Raw genomic sequence first — 13564 nt, 5'->3', positions numbered from 1 at the left:
AACCCTGCTAAACACTCACCCCCACAGTGGGGATGGGGTCTCCATTCTGGTGGGTGCCAGTGGAGTCCTGACCCGAGAGGGTAGCTGTCGCCTCATCTGAAGACAGTGGAGAGATGCTAGACAAACCCTCAGCATCCAAGACAGGGAGGGGGCTCCCGGGGATGATGCCGGCACTTGTAGCTGCTAAATCGACAGCACCTGGAAAGAGAAAGAAAACTGCCAATCCAGCTCTACTGATATCCCCAAACATACTCCACAGCGCTCACAGGAACAGCCTCTCATGCCTCATTTCAAGGCAGGGGAAATGGCTTTTGTTCTCTCTGGGGGATAATGAGACAGTATGGCTCGGGAAAGAAAACAGAAAATCATTCACAACCCTCGTGGTGTCTGTCACCATGCCAGTCACAGAAACTTACTGGTCAGGTGGCCTGTGGCCTGGGGCGGAAGGACCTTAGGCATGATCGGCCGAGACAGAGCCGCTTTGGTGAGGGAGGACTGGATGGGCCGGAAGGAGCCTCTCCCTGTGAGGACAAAAACAGAAGCAGCCGCATCAATCCCACTTGCCCCCACAGCCCTCTGACTGCACGGCAGGGGCTACAGAGGGTCTGCTTCGCAGCCAGGAAGCTGAGCCAGGTGGAAACCACTGCATATCCCAAATACGGGGAAGTCAGGGGTCAAACAGGCCCCCAACGAGGAGACGTTCTGGCCTCTGTGATGGCAGCACCACCGTGCCCCTTGCGGGCTGCTGAAAGGGTGCTGCCAGCACTGCCATGCCCTGGGGACGGCCCTTTAAGGGTGATGCGCGTCCGAGCAGAGCCACGAGTGCCTCTGAAGCAGTCAGCACATCAAATCAGGCCTAAGGTTCCGCCTCTGCAATGGAGCTCTGTCCCACTAGGCCTCCTGCAGATGAGAAGGGGGCGCAGAAAGGACAGCCAACAGCTGCCCGGCTCTGGCAGTAAGTAAACCTGAAACGCGGAATCACGACTGACTTGAAGGCTCAATCCCAGTATGTGTTTCGCTAAACAATTCTCACTGAAGTAAGAAAATTTACTTCAAAGAGCCCACTAACCTGCAAGACCTATGAGGGCCTGAGGTGCACATCCCAAATTCACATCTATTCCCTAAGATTCCTGACAAAACACACACACACACAGAACAAAACAAACCCTGACAAGACGTAACAGAGAGAAGGGCTACCAAACTAAGCAAAGCATCCCTAAAGGGCCGCCCGAGCCCGCCTTTGAAGGAAGCTGCGTGCGTACCACCCGTCGGAGGTCCGCGCCTGCCTGCACCGCTGCCCGGGCCTGGCACAGGGGTACATTCAGTTTCTACTGGCAGAATGGACAAGGAATGCTGGAAATGTCACTCCAAGAGCCGTGAAAGCAAACACCTGCTGTCCCATAGATGCAGCCACATGCAAGTAAGGCGTGAGGAGCCCGCCCCGGAGACCAGTGCTCACCGGCTGCGGAGGAATTTGACATGATGGAGAAGGAGCAGACGTTGTGCGCCTGGTTTTCAGACGGTCTGGGAAGCAGGGTTCTCTGTGGAGGGAAAACTGCCAACAATCAGGTGATAAAAATACCCCAACGCCAAAAATCACTGAGACCAGTGAAGACTTGTAAAGGGATATTCCAGATAACAGCAAGCTGAGTGTAACCACGTGGCTCTGCTTCTAGAGCTAATGATTCACAAGGGCGCCTGGAACAGTCCGAGGATGGCTATGTCCTGCAAACCCACCAAGCTCTGAACATTGGGTCCTCTCTGAAAAAAACCCAAGGGATCAAACATATCCCCAGGGAAACTGGAGGAATGTCAGAACCATCCACTGCTAATCCAGAACGTTCTTCTGGATTTGGATGGAATGCAACTAGTCGTGTATATGTTTATAACCACTCGATGTGGACAGTTGAAAAAGACAGCCATGTATTCTGGGCCTCCTCAAATTTGGGGTGAAGAAAATAAAGTTGCTGCCTATAACAGAGATGGGCTAAGGGTCTGAGGCCCTCCACCCCATCTGACAGTCCCAGTCCGTACCCCTCCCTATCTGCCCAGGCTCCTGTGTGTGAGTAATTAAGTTCTAATGTGAAGAACACCATCCAAAGAAATTATATTAGCCCTGGCCAGGTAGCTCAGTTGGTTAGAGCACCATCCCAATACACCAAGGTTGTGAGTTTGATCTCCTGTCAGGGCACATACAGGAAACCACCAATCTAAGTAGAACGACAAACTGATGTTTCTCTCCCTTCTGCTCTCTCTAAAAACCAATAAAAAATTTGTAAAATAATAAATTATATTAATTGCTGAAACTGTTACTCATTGAAGTAAAACATTAACAGAAAGTAGCTGTCAACCCAAAAGTGTCCTGAGGACCTCTGGCTCTGGGGCCACAACTGTGTCTCTACTGATGTATGAGGGACATCTATCTCCATGCCCTCAGAGGCGCCCCAAGGGGTTGGCAAAGAATAAAGGAGGTGCTGAGGCTGCAACCTTGATAGGGTCATTAGGTCTGCTCGGTGGCGGCTGCGGCGGGGTGACCTGTTAATAAGGTGAGGAGCTGCAGATGTGCCGGCTCTGCTCCAAATGCACTTTCTGAGAGGACTAACTAGGTGAGAAATATTTTAGGCTTCAGGGCCACATGCTGTCTGTTACAGCTACTCACCTTCACCCTGGTGGTGCGAAAGCAGCTGTGGACAGTAGGGAAATAAATGACTGGCCATGTGGAAAACTTTTTATAAAAGTAATAAATGGAAAAGACCACATATTATGTGTGATTCCATTTATATGAATGCAGAGAATGAAAGTGGGTTTGTGGTTACCAGGAACCAGCAGAGGGGGCAATGAAGGTAATATGTACAGGGTTTCTGTTTGGGGTGATGAAACTGTTCTGGTATTAGATAGTGGTGATGGTTGCAAAATTTATATATCAATAAAGCTATTAAAATACTTCATTAAATATACTAAAACCAAATGCATTAACACTAAATTACAGTTGGCCCTGAAACACATGTTTGAACTGTGCTGATCCACTTATGCACATATTTTTTTCAGTAGCTACCTGTACTATTTTCAATTTGTGGTTGGGAATCCACGGATGTAGAGGGCCAACTGTATGCATTGATCTAAACTATTTTATACAGGGGACTTGAGTACCCGTAGATTTTGGTGCCAATCAGGTATCCTGGAATGAATCCCCTGCAGATACTTAAGTTTTGGAGGAGTCAAAAGTTATATACGAATTTCTGATTGTGCAGGAGGTTAGCACCCCTAACCTCTGCACTGTTCAAGAGTCCACTGTAGTCTGTACACACACACAAAACCACTTGGGATTTAGGATACATCATGCAATCGTTCATTTCTAAATAAATTAATCTCAAAAGATTTCTAAGGGTGTAACAAAAGATCTATGCATTAATCCCAAAACAATGCATACTCATAACTTTCTAAGCCCAAAGTCATTCCAGAATTCCCACTTCGCCTCTTTTATCTTTTTATTTCCAAATAAAACTGCCCCTTTTCTCATGTGAGTCCCATTCCTTTATCTCCTATCTGGTCTGCATATGTCATCTATAGGACCCCCAGTGTTTATCATTATGAGCTATGGAGAGGTCTGGCTTCTGGCCGATCCACATACCTTACCAACTGCTTCCACTGACTACTTAATCATAAAGAGATGTTCTGAGTGTCCTAAAATATATCCCAATCTTGAACATTTTTGGGATTCGAATCCCCAGAACTTCCTGTCTTTTTTGCAAGTGGTTTTCATGTTGTGTGAAGATTATCTTTATTTTCAGGTACAGTAAGGGTCACTGTTACTACTTTACTTATCCTATCCATGTGCAGGAAGAAAGGGGCAAGGAGTCCCCATTTTAGGTGGACACCAGAGACACGGGAGAAAACCAGGATGTGTCCAGCAGCTTGGCCAGCGGGAAGCCAGCCATGCAAACTTGACCAGGGTTCCTGACCTGGACCACCAGCGGCTTCCGTAGGTGCCGGTTCTGCAACTTCCGGGGCTTTGGCAAGAAGAAATCCGACTGCATCTGTGAGGAAAATAGTGCCCAATCTCTGAGAATGTTTTCACAGCAAACATAGGTCCACAGGCAGGCAGAGGGGTGCAGTTCCTGCACTTACGCTGATGGAGTTCAGGTGCTGGAGGAAAGTCAATTCTGTCTCTTTATTGGGAGAGAAGAGCTTCCCGTGTCGGCTGTTGGGTGGCAAAGTTGTTGGGACAGCAAAAAGGCCACCATCTGAGTCACTGCTTCCTGTATTAGAGGAACCAGCCACCAAGAGGGGTCTTGGAGGGTTTCTCAAACCTAGGAAGAGAGAGGGAGGAGTGAATACAGCTACACTCACCCAGCAACATCTCCAGTGTGAATGGAGTCTACTGGGAAGAAAATCAGGAAAACTCCTGATAATCTGTTCAGTTTCCTGGAGAGGAGTTCCCTTTCTCTTAGTCCCATAAAACCTGCTTTTCCATCTTTCTCCTGCAAATTCTAGTTTCCACCCTGAGTAGATCAGAGCTCTTCCCAACAGGATAAAGAAACTTTACCATCTTGTTTGATCCTCAATTGGAAGGGCAGCTATGCGTTCATTTTTTAGAGCTAGAAGAACCTACTAGAACATGTAGTGTAGAACAGAGGTCAGCAAACCCTCTCTTTAAATGGCCAGATAATAAAGGTTGCTTTGTGGGCCTACAGCCTCTGTTAAACTCTGCTCTGCAGCTGTAGTACAAAAGCAGCTACAGAACACATGTTTATGCACCAGTGAGCACAGTCATGTGACAATAAAACTTTATTTACAACAAACAGGTTGTGGGCCATAGTTTGCTGATGCCTGGTCTAAATCTCTAATTGTACAAAAAAACAGACCCAGCGAGAGAGGAACAGAATATATTTAGGAATCACTATTTTGGGACTCTGCTAGCTGTTTCATTATCATAGATGCTGCTGCAAAGCACCTTTGACTCATAGTAGAATGGGTCTCCTTCCCTTATTATTTACTTGCAAGGGTGTGAGGTTACACTGATACTCATGGCATCCAGAGACCAGGTCTTCTAAGCACTAGCTGGATTCTAGCACTGCAGGTGCACTGGTCTAGAAGCATCTTCAGTTCAGAAAGAGGACGGGTATTAAAGGGTACATGGAATTACAAAATTTTAAAAACAGAATGCAAAAAGACTATATAACCTACCAGCTAGCCCTACCATCGAGCACCATGCCTATGCCTGTGAGAACCAATTCACAGTGTCTGCTGCCCTCCTCAGGAGCTACAGCACGGAAACAGGATCAAGGTGGAGAAAACAAATAAGAGCTGCAGGAGGTGGAAAACCTGACCCCGTAGCAGCCCCATTTTCTTGAAGGCCCCTATGAAGTGCTCTCAAGGAAACAGAATCTTCGAGCACTTAACAGGCAGGCTATTGGCAACACAGTAAGTTAGAGAAAACATAATGCTTATGACAGTCTCTGACTGGAAAATAACCCTAAAGCAGTGATTTTCAACCAGCATGCCTTTTCAATCAGTGAGCTGCAACCATTTTTAAAACATGCAATACCTGACTAGTCAGAGGCACTTGACCTCTTCTCCCTCAGATTGTCAAAAAAAATAAATGACAACAGCAAACACAACAATAGCTGTCCATGTGAATAAAACAAAATTACACTTTTTTTTGGTCAGATCGGCAAAAAATATATTTTTTGGTGTGCTGTAAAATTTTAGTAATCAGTTTATGTGTCATGAGATTAAAAAGGTTGAAAATAGCTGCCCTAGAGAACCATTCACACACCAAGACACTAGGTCTTTTCAGACAAAAAGTTACTGCAGGCTTTGGGACACCCGTCTGGATCAGAGTAAGAACAGAGGCAGGACCAAGGCCTCTTGTGTGATGCACACTGGTCATCAATGCAGAGACCCTGGCCAGTGTGGGAAGTTTAAGATATTCAGGACAGCCGAGGTTCTGCAGCAAGAAAGTCTGCCTATGGCAGCAATTACGACACTCTTCATGCCTGGTATGGAGGCCTTCTTGGGCACAGGACACAAAGAAACATGCCAGCCCCCAGCCCCTGCTGTCCCTGCATCCCCGGCAATGCCCATCTCATCAGGTCAGTCTCAGGAAGTTATAGGACTTAGCTGGGCGAGAGGAAGGAAGGCTCAGGGACATCTGGCATAGACTTATGCCAGGGACACACAGGGCAGGGCCGCAGAACACATGCATGTTTATTTTTCTACCTTTAAAATTCATTATTCTAGCCATGAAAATTATTAATCTGTTTTACTATAAAAATATTAAGCAAGGAAAACTGATGCCTCAGGAAATAGGTCAAGTTGATCCTGGTTTTATGTACCCAGTAACCCAAATAAGGACCCTGAATTAAAATGTCTCCCAGATATATAACTGGGGCAAAGGAACACAGTGGACTGGCAGGTCAGACCGTATCTTTCCAAGGCTTGTGTTATAGTGCTGGGACAGCCCTGAACTTGGGCTTCTTTAATCTTTTAGGTGTAAAGAAAAACAGCCTCTGGAATATTCAGAAAGAACCAACCATTCTCAGACTTTAAGCCACCAACTCAGCAAGTTATGGAGGCTTCTGCTAACTTCACAAAGCACAATCCCCTAAAAGTGAATGGACTACCCTATGTTTCCACTGGCTTATGCACCCTACGACCCCAAAGCCCTTGGTGACAGGTCCACACTCACCATCCCCTTGAGGAGGTGGTGATTTCTGTTATCTTCACCTCCCCCACTGGGCCATGTCTGACTGGGGCCCGGCCTTAGGTATCCCTGTGCCTTCAGCCCTAGCACAGCCCCCATGCCCAGCAGGGCATCCAGGATAGTGGGGCCTGGAGTGAAAGTGGCTAAGCCTCACCTGAGGAGGGGCAAGGCGCAGAGCTGGTAGAGAAAGTCTTGCTGTTGCGAAGGGCAGACTGGTTCCGAGGGCAGCGGGGACTTCGGGAGCTGATGTTCACTACCTTCCCAGGGGGGGTTGTCGACTGCTCCTCCTGGGCAGGCCTCACTGAGGCCATGGAGCTGGCATTCGATTCTGGAGCCTAGGACAGAAATGGGCAGAAACAGCCAAACTCAGCCTGTGAACAATGGTTCTGGAATGAGTGCCCAGGAGCAGGAGGCACAAGAACTCCCTGAATTCAGAGGGACAGCAAAGGCTAAGATACCAGGCTTCCATGATGGCAAAGGTCAGCATCCCAGTCACTCAGCAGTGCCAGTGTTCAAAATCCCCAGTCAGGTAGGCACTCAGGGGAACCAGGCTCTCCCTCCTGAAACCTCTGTCCTCGCTGCCCATAGGCAGGTGGCATGGACAGGCAAACTATCAGGGAGTGACGGGAGAAAAGGACACATGGCTGAAAGCAGTGGGCACCTCTGTCTGCCCAGGAAGGGCTCTAGCTGCCAGAAGATGCTAAGTTGCAAGGGACAGTAACTCGCCTTTTAAAAAAAGCAAGCCTTAGATGACTGCAGTGGCTCCTTCTGATTGTGAGTCAGAGAGACATACAGATTTAACTTCTAGAATGAAACGCCATCACAGCTGAAGAGCTCCCTGCTGAGTCAAAACCCAAACCCCAAGGGTTTCATACACTGCTGAGGCCACTGCCTCCACTCCTGGGTCCTCGACAGAACCCCCCCTTCCATCCAGCTCTGTTCTCATCCTGGTGACTTTACTCTGTCCTCATTCCTCCAGGTGCCCACACCCCAGGCCCACCTGGGGGAGCCTGCCAGTGAATTACAGAATATACGTTTTCAGCACAGCCTCACCTGCTCTGCTTGCTCAGGGGCCCCACATCTCCTCCTGTACCTCCCATTGCCCTTCAGCCCCCAGCCCTGACCCACCTTCTCCTTCTCCTGCCCCGTCTCTTCCTGCTTAGCTCATTCAACCCCACTCACTATTCAATTGCCCAGCTGAGGGCCCAGCTAGCCTCTTGTCAGCATCCTGACCCCGAGGACACTTGCTTGCCAGCAGTTCACCCAAACCTCAGCAGGAGGGAGACCCAAAATGCAGTCCATCTCACATTCAAGGTCCCCATTCTCAGCTGGGGCCTCTGGTCAGTGGTTCTTACACCTGAGTGGCATCAGTATCACTTGGTAGAGGGTGTCAAAACATAGTCTATGGGGGCCCAAGAACCCGCATCTCTACCAAGTTCCCAGGTGATGCTGAGGCTGTTGACAGGGGACACACTTTGGGAACCATGGCTCTGAGCACCCTGCAATGTTTCCAACCGGCTCTCCTCTCCTCCGGTTGAGGCCAAGGCCACTATCTCAGCCATGTTGCCTCCAGCCTTCTCAGGAGCCGGTCTGCTCTGGCCTCCTCCCCTAGGGTACTGGGCATACTCATGGGTTCCCCCCCCCAGTCTCCTATCCTAACCCCTCCAAAAGACAAACTTGAAAGTGTTTTACACTAAGCACACACCGCTACTTCAGGAACAACCTGCCTTAGGACTCTGTTTGTGTCCAGGAGAGCCTACGAGACTTTTCCATCAGCAAAACTCTCTGCCCCGTTTGCGGCTCCGCTTATCATCCTCCCCTGGTGGGGGTCACAAGCTATGGCTGCCTGGCATGACCTCCTCCTCCCTGGGCAATCACAGCCACTCCCTGGACTCAGGGACCACCCACACACCCGGAGCCTGCTGAGGAACCCACACCACTTCAACTAGCCATCTTCTGCACAGCTACCCATGGAGGTCTGCCTGTGGAGGCTTCCTGGCACAGCCCCACACAGCCAAGCACCACATGGTGCAGCTCTCAGCCCCAGCATCCCATTTGGCCCCTCCCAGTTCCACACCCTCCATCGAGGCTATGCCACCACTGTCCTCCCAGGACAGGCATTCTAAAGTGCAAACTTGACCTTGTCATTTCTCTGCAGAAACCCGCCGCACTGCTGACACTTAGAGAAATCCCAATCTGGCTCAGCTCCTGGCCAAGCCTGCCATCTCACCTCTGTACACTGTCCCCTTGGGCTGGCACGCTCAGGGCTCAGCAGAACTGCTGGGGCCTAGCAAGGCCTAATAAGCATGGCCTGTTGGTCACTGTCCTCTTTTGAGCCCTGTGTGAGCCAGGAAGGACAGGGCCCTTGCCTGGCAGAGAACCAAAGCCCTGACCAGTGCTCAGCATGGCCCTGCTCGATAGAACAAAACATGGTCTGTGAGAACCTCTGCCTTCCTGGTTACTGGGGTCCCTGCCTCCTGCCCTTCTCTAAGAAGCCTGCAGGACTCCTGGCCACCTGTTATGGGGCCAGGCCTGATTGCCCTTCGGGTGCCATCAGGGCCATGCCCGACCCTCACTCACCAGTCTGGGGTTGACCTCAGTGGAGATGAGCTTCAGGAGGCAGCTGAGAAGGCGCTGCTTGTGGAAGGCGGCAGGCGGGGAGCCACTGGGGGCCTGGCCCTCTGGCCCCAGCACAGCCAGCCAGTCATACTCCAGCTGCAGCTTGCTCGGCTTTCCCATCATGAGGTAGACTTCGGCCAGTGTCAGGCTCTCAGAGGTCTGCAGGTTCCAGCCCTCTTCTCGGAGCTGCTGGGCCAGCCGGCTGGCAGGGACATCTTTCGGGGGCTTGGCAGAAGGCTGTCCCTGAGGTGGCAGAGGGTCCGAGGGGCTCACCTTCTCCTGGGGCTCTTCCACAGAAGCATCTGCCGAGTCTTTAGTGCAAACATCTGGCTGGAGCCCTGGGCTGGACTGAGGCTCCAGGCCAAGTAGGCTGCGGATGGGGGACGGTGCCCTGGTACGGGCAAGGTTGGCCACCTCTGCGCTGCTGGGGGCGTGAGTCTCTGGGGAGAGACACGCCGAGGGCCGAGAGTCTGCACAGTGGCACGGCTCAGGGATGATGAGGTCCTGGCAGGACTTCATATAGCGGGGAAAGGGGTCCAGGAGAGAGAGATCGTCCTCTAGCTCTGGGAGCTGGCCACAGGCACAGGTAGTGGCTCCAGGCTCTTGGGCTGGGCCATCCCCACCCTCTACAGGAACCGCCAAAGGGGTCTTCTCAAGCCGTACCCCAGTGTCCTGGAGCCCAGGGGGAAGCCTGTCGGGAACGTTCGGGCCGCTGAGGTTTGGGGCAGCCCCCTCCCCAAGGGCACTTTCCGGGGAACTCTCTCCAGAGCTCTGAGAAGCGTCCATGGACGGAGGAGGCCGCCCCCCACCCTTGCCTTCGGTGCTGCCCCTTGGGCACTTCACCTGGCCTCTGGCTGTACCCTGCCCACTCTGGATGCCTAGGATCTGAGCTGGAGGCAGCGTGTGAGCATCCTTGGAGCTCTGTTTGCACCGGCCACCCTCCTGCCAGTGCACCGTGCAGAAGGCCTTAGAGTGCACCACACGGGCCACTCCCGGAAGCGGGGTCAGTGTACAGTTCTCCCCCGGGAACAGGTGCAGCACCACTTTCTCCTGTGATGGCTCCACAAACGACTCCTGCAGCTGCCGCTCCGAGAGCGTCTTTCGCTGAGTGTACAGTCAAGGAACCACCTGCAGCAGCAACTGGCCCTGGGCAGTACAGGGCCTCAGGGAAAGCATGACTCAGGCATTTCCTTCTTTAGGGACTTTACTCCCAGTACACACTGTCCTGGATGGAGACTGGGCAGAGCTGCAAGTTGGCCGAGGAGGAGATGCCTGGAACTATCCTCAGTCATTTCAATGAACCTGCTCACAGGGATGCTTGTGCCACACCCCACAGGCCAGATGGTGGCTACTCACCACATGGAGGGCTGCTGTGACAGAGTTATAACACTGCAAGGTCTGAAACGGGGCTTACACCCAAAACCCAGAGGACAAGGGGCTGTGGGTGTTAGTTCTGGCTCTCCACCATCATATGGCATAGCTGCTATGCCACATGGGCCCCTGTGCAATCCTGGGAGTGAGAGGCAGGACGGACACCATTTGGAGGCAGCAGATGCTACGGAATTTGATGGTGGTAGGGCGGGGGGGGGGGGGGGGGGGTGCTTTAGTAGGAAAAAGATACAATTCGCACTTCATGGAGCTCCCACTTCTGCTTCAAGAATTCAATGAGGCTGGAGACCTTCCGATGGAGCTCCACAATCATCCTACAGGAAACAATAGATGGGAAGAGGAAAGCTCTTACTACAGGGATGAATCCTTCTAAAGAGCCCCAGAGGCTGCTGGCAGCAAAACAATGCCATAGAGAGTAAAGGCATCTAGGGAGGGCACTAAGGAGGGGTCAGAGCCACGATGTCCAAGCAGGGCTGCTGACTCCTTTTCTTAAAAATTAACCTTTTAAATTAAGATAACTGCAGACTCACACGAAACTGAAAGACAAAGCAGAGACCTGTGTATGCTTTACAGTGCAAGCTCTCACACAGAATATGGACCTTGGCACAACTCACCAACCTATTCCATTAAGTGCCTTTTGGGTTCAAGAAGGGGAGGTCTGGCCAGCCTTAATCTCAAGAAAATAAAAATACATATGGGAAGAATGAAGCATGGACACACTATAAAGTGGATGAGCTTCGGAAACATAATGCTCAGTGAGAGAGGTCAAGGAGGAAGGACCATAGTATGAGATTCTATTATGCATAACATCCAAATCTATAGAGACAGAAGGTACATCTGTGCTTGCTGGAGGCTGGGGGCTGGGGGCCAGGGGCAGGTGATGAGAAGCAACTATTTAGTGGGTGTGAAGTTTCCTTTTGGAGTGACAAAAATGTTCTGGAACTAAATAGAAGTGGTAGTTGTACAGCACTGTGAAGGTACTCAAATGTCCTGAACTGGAAACCTTAAAATGGCTAATGGTTAATTCTATGTTATGTGACTTTGACCTCAATCTAAAAAAAAAAGTATGACTAGAAAATTGTCTGTATCCACAGTGGTGCTCTGTCCATAAATCAGACACAAATCTTTAGGAAAATAGTAAGAGAGAAATAGAAAGGGGCTTATAGGGGAAAGATGAGAGAAAGACGCTACAGAGATTAACCTGCGAGACTCATGTCTCCAGGCCCCCAACAACAGTGCACTAACCCCACACCCTACCCCCATGTAATTTTGGAGCACTGGGTAAAATGTGCTCACCCAGGAGTCCATGAAGGAGCCCAAACACCACCCTCTGTCCATATCCCTCGCAGCTGGCTCCCTGCCGAAAGCCAAAGGCAGTTACCTGAGCCTGGGGTTCTGGGAGAGGCTCTGTACGCGGGCCCAGGCATGATTGTTCCTTGGCTGTAGCTCTACAGGGACTCTTAAGGGCAGACGCACTGGCTTCTGGTCCTCTTCGTCACTCAAGCCTGCAACAAGAAGGGGCTGTGAGAGCCTGGCAGATAGACTGCTATGCAGAAGGAGAACCCCTTGGCAAGACAACTCAAGGAGCTGTGGGCAAACTGCCTGGGAGGGGGGAAGCAGTGTTGGCTGAGAAACCCGCGAGGACTTGTGCCTAGAAAAGTGCCAATATGGCTACTAGGGTACCCACAAAGCCAGAGTGATGACTGGGCTACTCGAGGCCACAGGACTCACTCGTGACACTGCTAACACTCCATCTGAATGCTGTGAGTGGACACACTGCTTTGGATCCAAGAGTTGCCCATGGGATTGGGAAGGCTTGGACACAGAGCTCAGTCTGTACATTGCTAAATGGAGCAGAACAGAACACCTCCCTGACCCCACCCCAGCCCACCTTCTACATACCATCTGGGTCACAGAGCTTCTTCAGGGCTCGGCACATGGGAGCTTTGATGCGCAGGTTTCTTCCTTTGTAACGTACTGTGGTGGCCCTGGGAAAAAATTTTGAAGAAATGCTGAGACCTCTAAATGAATAATAGTTCCCTGCCCAGAGCAGGGAGGGGAGGGCCAGCATGTCAATACACATGGAGCTCAGAGCAGGCGAGGGCCCTGGCTGGGCACCCATCCTGGCCTTCAGAGCTCCTGCTCAGGCCCATGACTCTGGATGTCCCAGTACTTTCCCAATCACACCTCACACTGCAAAGGGGATGCCTGCTATTCACAGGAAACTTGCCCTGTCTCCTGCTTGGTGACGGGTGTAGCATCAGCCATTGTCCTACCCACTGGAAAGCCCATGACAATGGAGCCCCACTCAGGCACCAGGTAATGCACCCTTCTCTCCTCCTCCTCCTCAGGGTCCTTTGATGATAGGTTTCAACCCATCTCTATGTGACCTCAACCCAGCTCTGAGACCACATCTCCAAGTCAGCAATGTCCCCCAGCTCCTCCATAAACCACTCTCTCAGGACCTGGGGATTCGGGGCACTCATGGCCAGCAGACACGGGCATCATGTATTTGTTCTCCCTCAACTGACCTACAGGTAGGCTGAGTCAGCGGGGCATGCCTCAAGTCTGTCTGTCACAGCTGTTGGTGACCCTGAACACTGCTGTGGCAGTTCATATGTTAGAATTAAAGAAATACTGTAAGTGACTACAAAAGCCACAAAAATAGTTCCTTCTAAAATGCACGTTTAGAGTGCTTTGGAAATACTCAATAAGGATAGACTGTTTTTAAAAAAATGGCAGTCATGTTAAGTGTGGGCAGGACAACTATGAGACTGAGGGTCACCTGGAAGCACTCTGCAGTCCTGCTACTGTGGGTCCCTATGTTCTTGTTCCACTTGAAAATGGTTA

At 50.9% G+C, this 13564-nt stretch overlaps 1 protein-coding gene across 3 annotated transcripts in view; it reads right to left on the bottom strand.

Moving 5' to 3' along the window:
* The window catches only part of CRAMP1 (cramped chromatin regulator homolog 1), a 62576-nt gene that overhangs the window by 10606 nt on the left and 38406 nt on the right, over positions 1–13564 (bottom strand). For 2 of the 3 annotated variants that reach the window (XM_081133822.1, XM_081133820.1), the window contains exons 7-16: positions 12617–12702; positions 12096–12219; positions 10947–11028; positions 9287–10429; positions 6861–7041; positions 4129–4310; positions 3963–4037; positions 1460–1541; positions 417–521; positions 20–198 (exon numbers count right to left, since the gene is read on the bottom strand). In XM_081133822.1, coding sequence (XP_080989948.1) covers positions 20–198; positions 417–521; positions 1460–1541; positions 3963–4037; positions 4129–4310; positions 6861–7041; positions 9287–10429; positions 10947–11028; positions 12096–12219; positions 12617–12702 — 2239 coding nt within the window. The remainder of the gene's footprint in view (positions 1–19; positions 199–416; positions 522–1459; positions 1542–3962; positions 4038–4128; positions 4311–6860; positions 7042–9286; positions 10430–10946; positions 11029–12095; positions 12220–12616; positions 12703–13564) is intronic. The other variant, XM_081133821.1, reaches the window with a different exon arrangement.

This window comes from Miniopterus schreibersii, assembly GCF_964146895.1.
Source record: "Miniopterus schreibersii genome assembly, chromosome: 3".
Lineage (NCBI taxonomy): Eukaryota > Metazoa > Chordata > Mammalia > Chiroptera > Miniopteridae > Miniopterus > Miniopterus schreibersii.
This window is presented reverse-complemented; position numbering and strand designations above follow the sequence as displayed.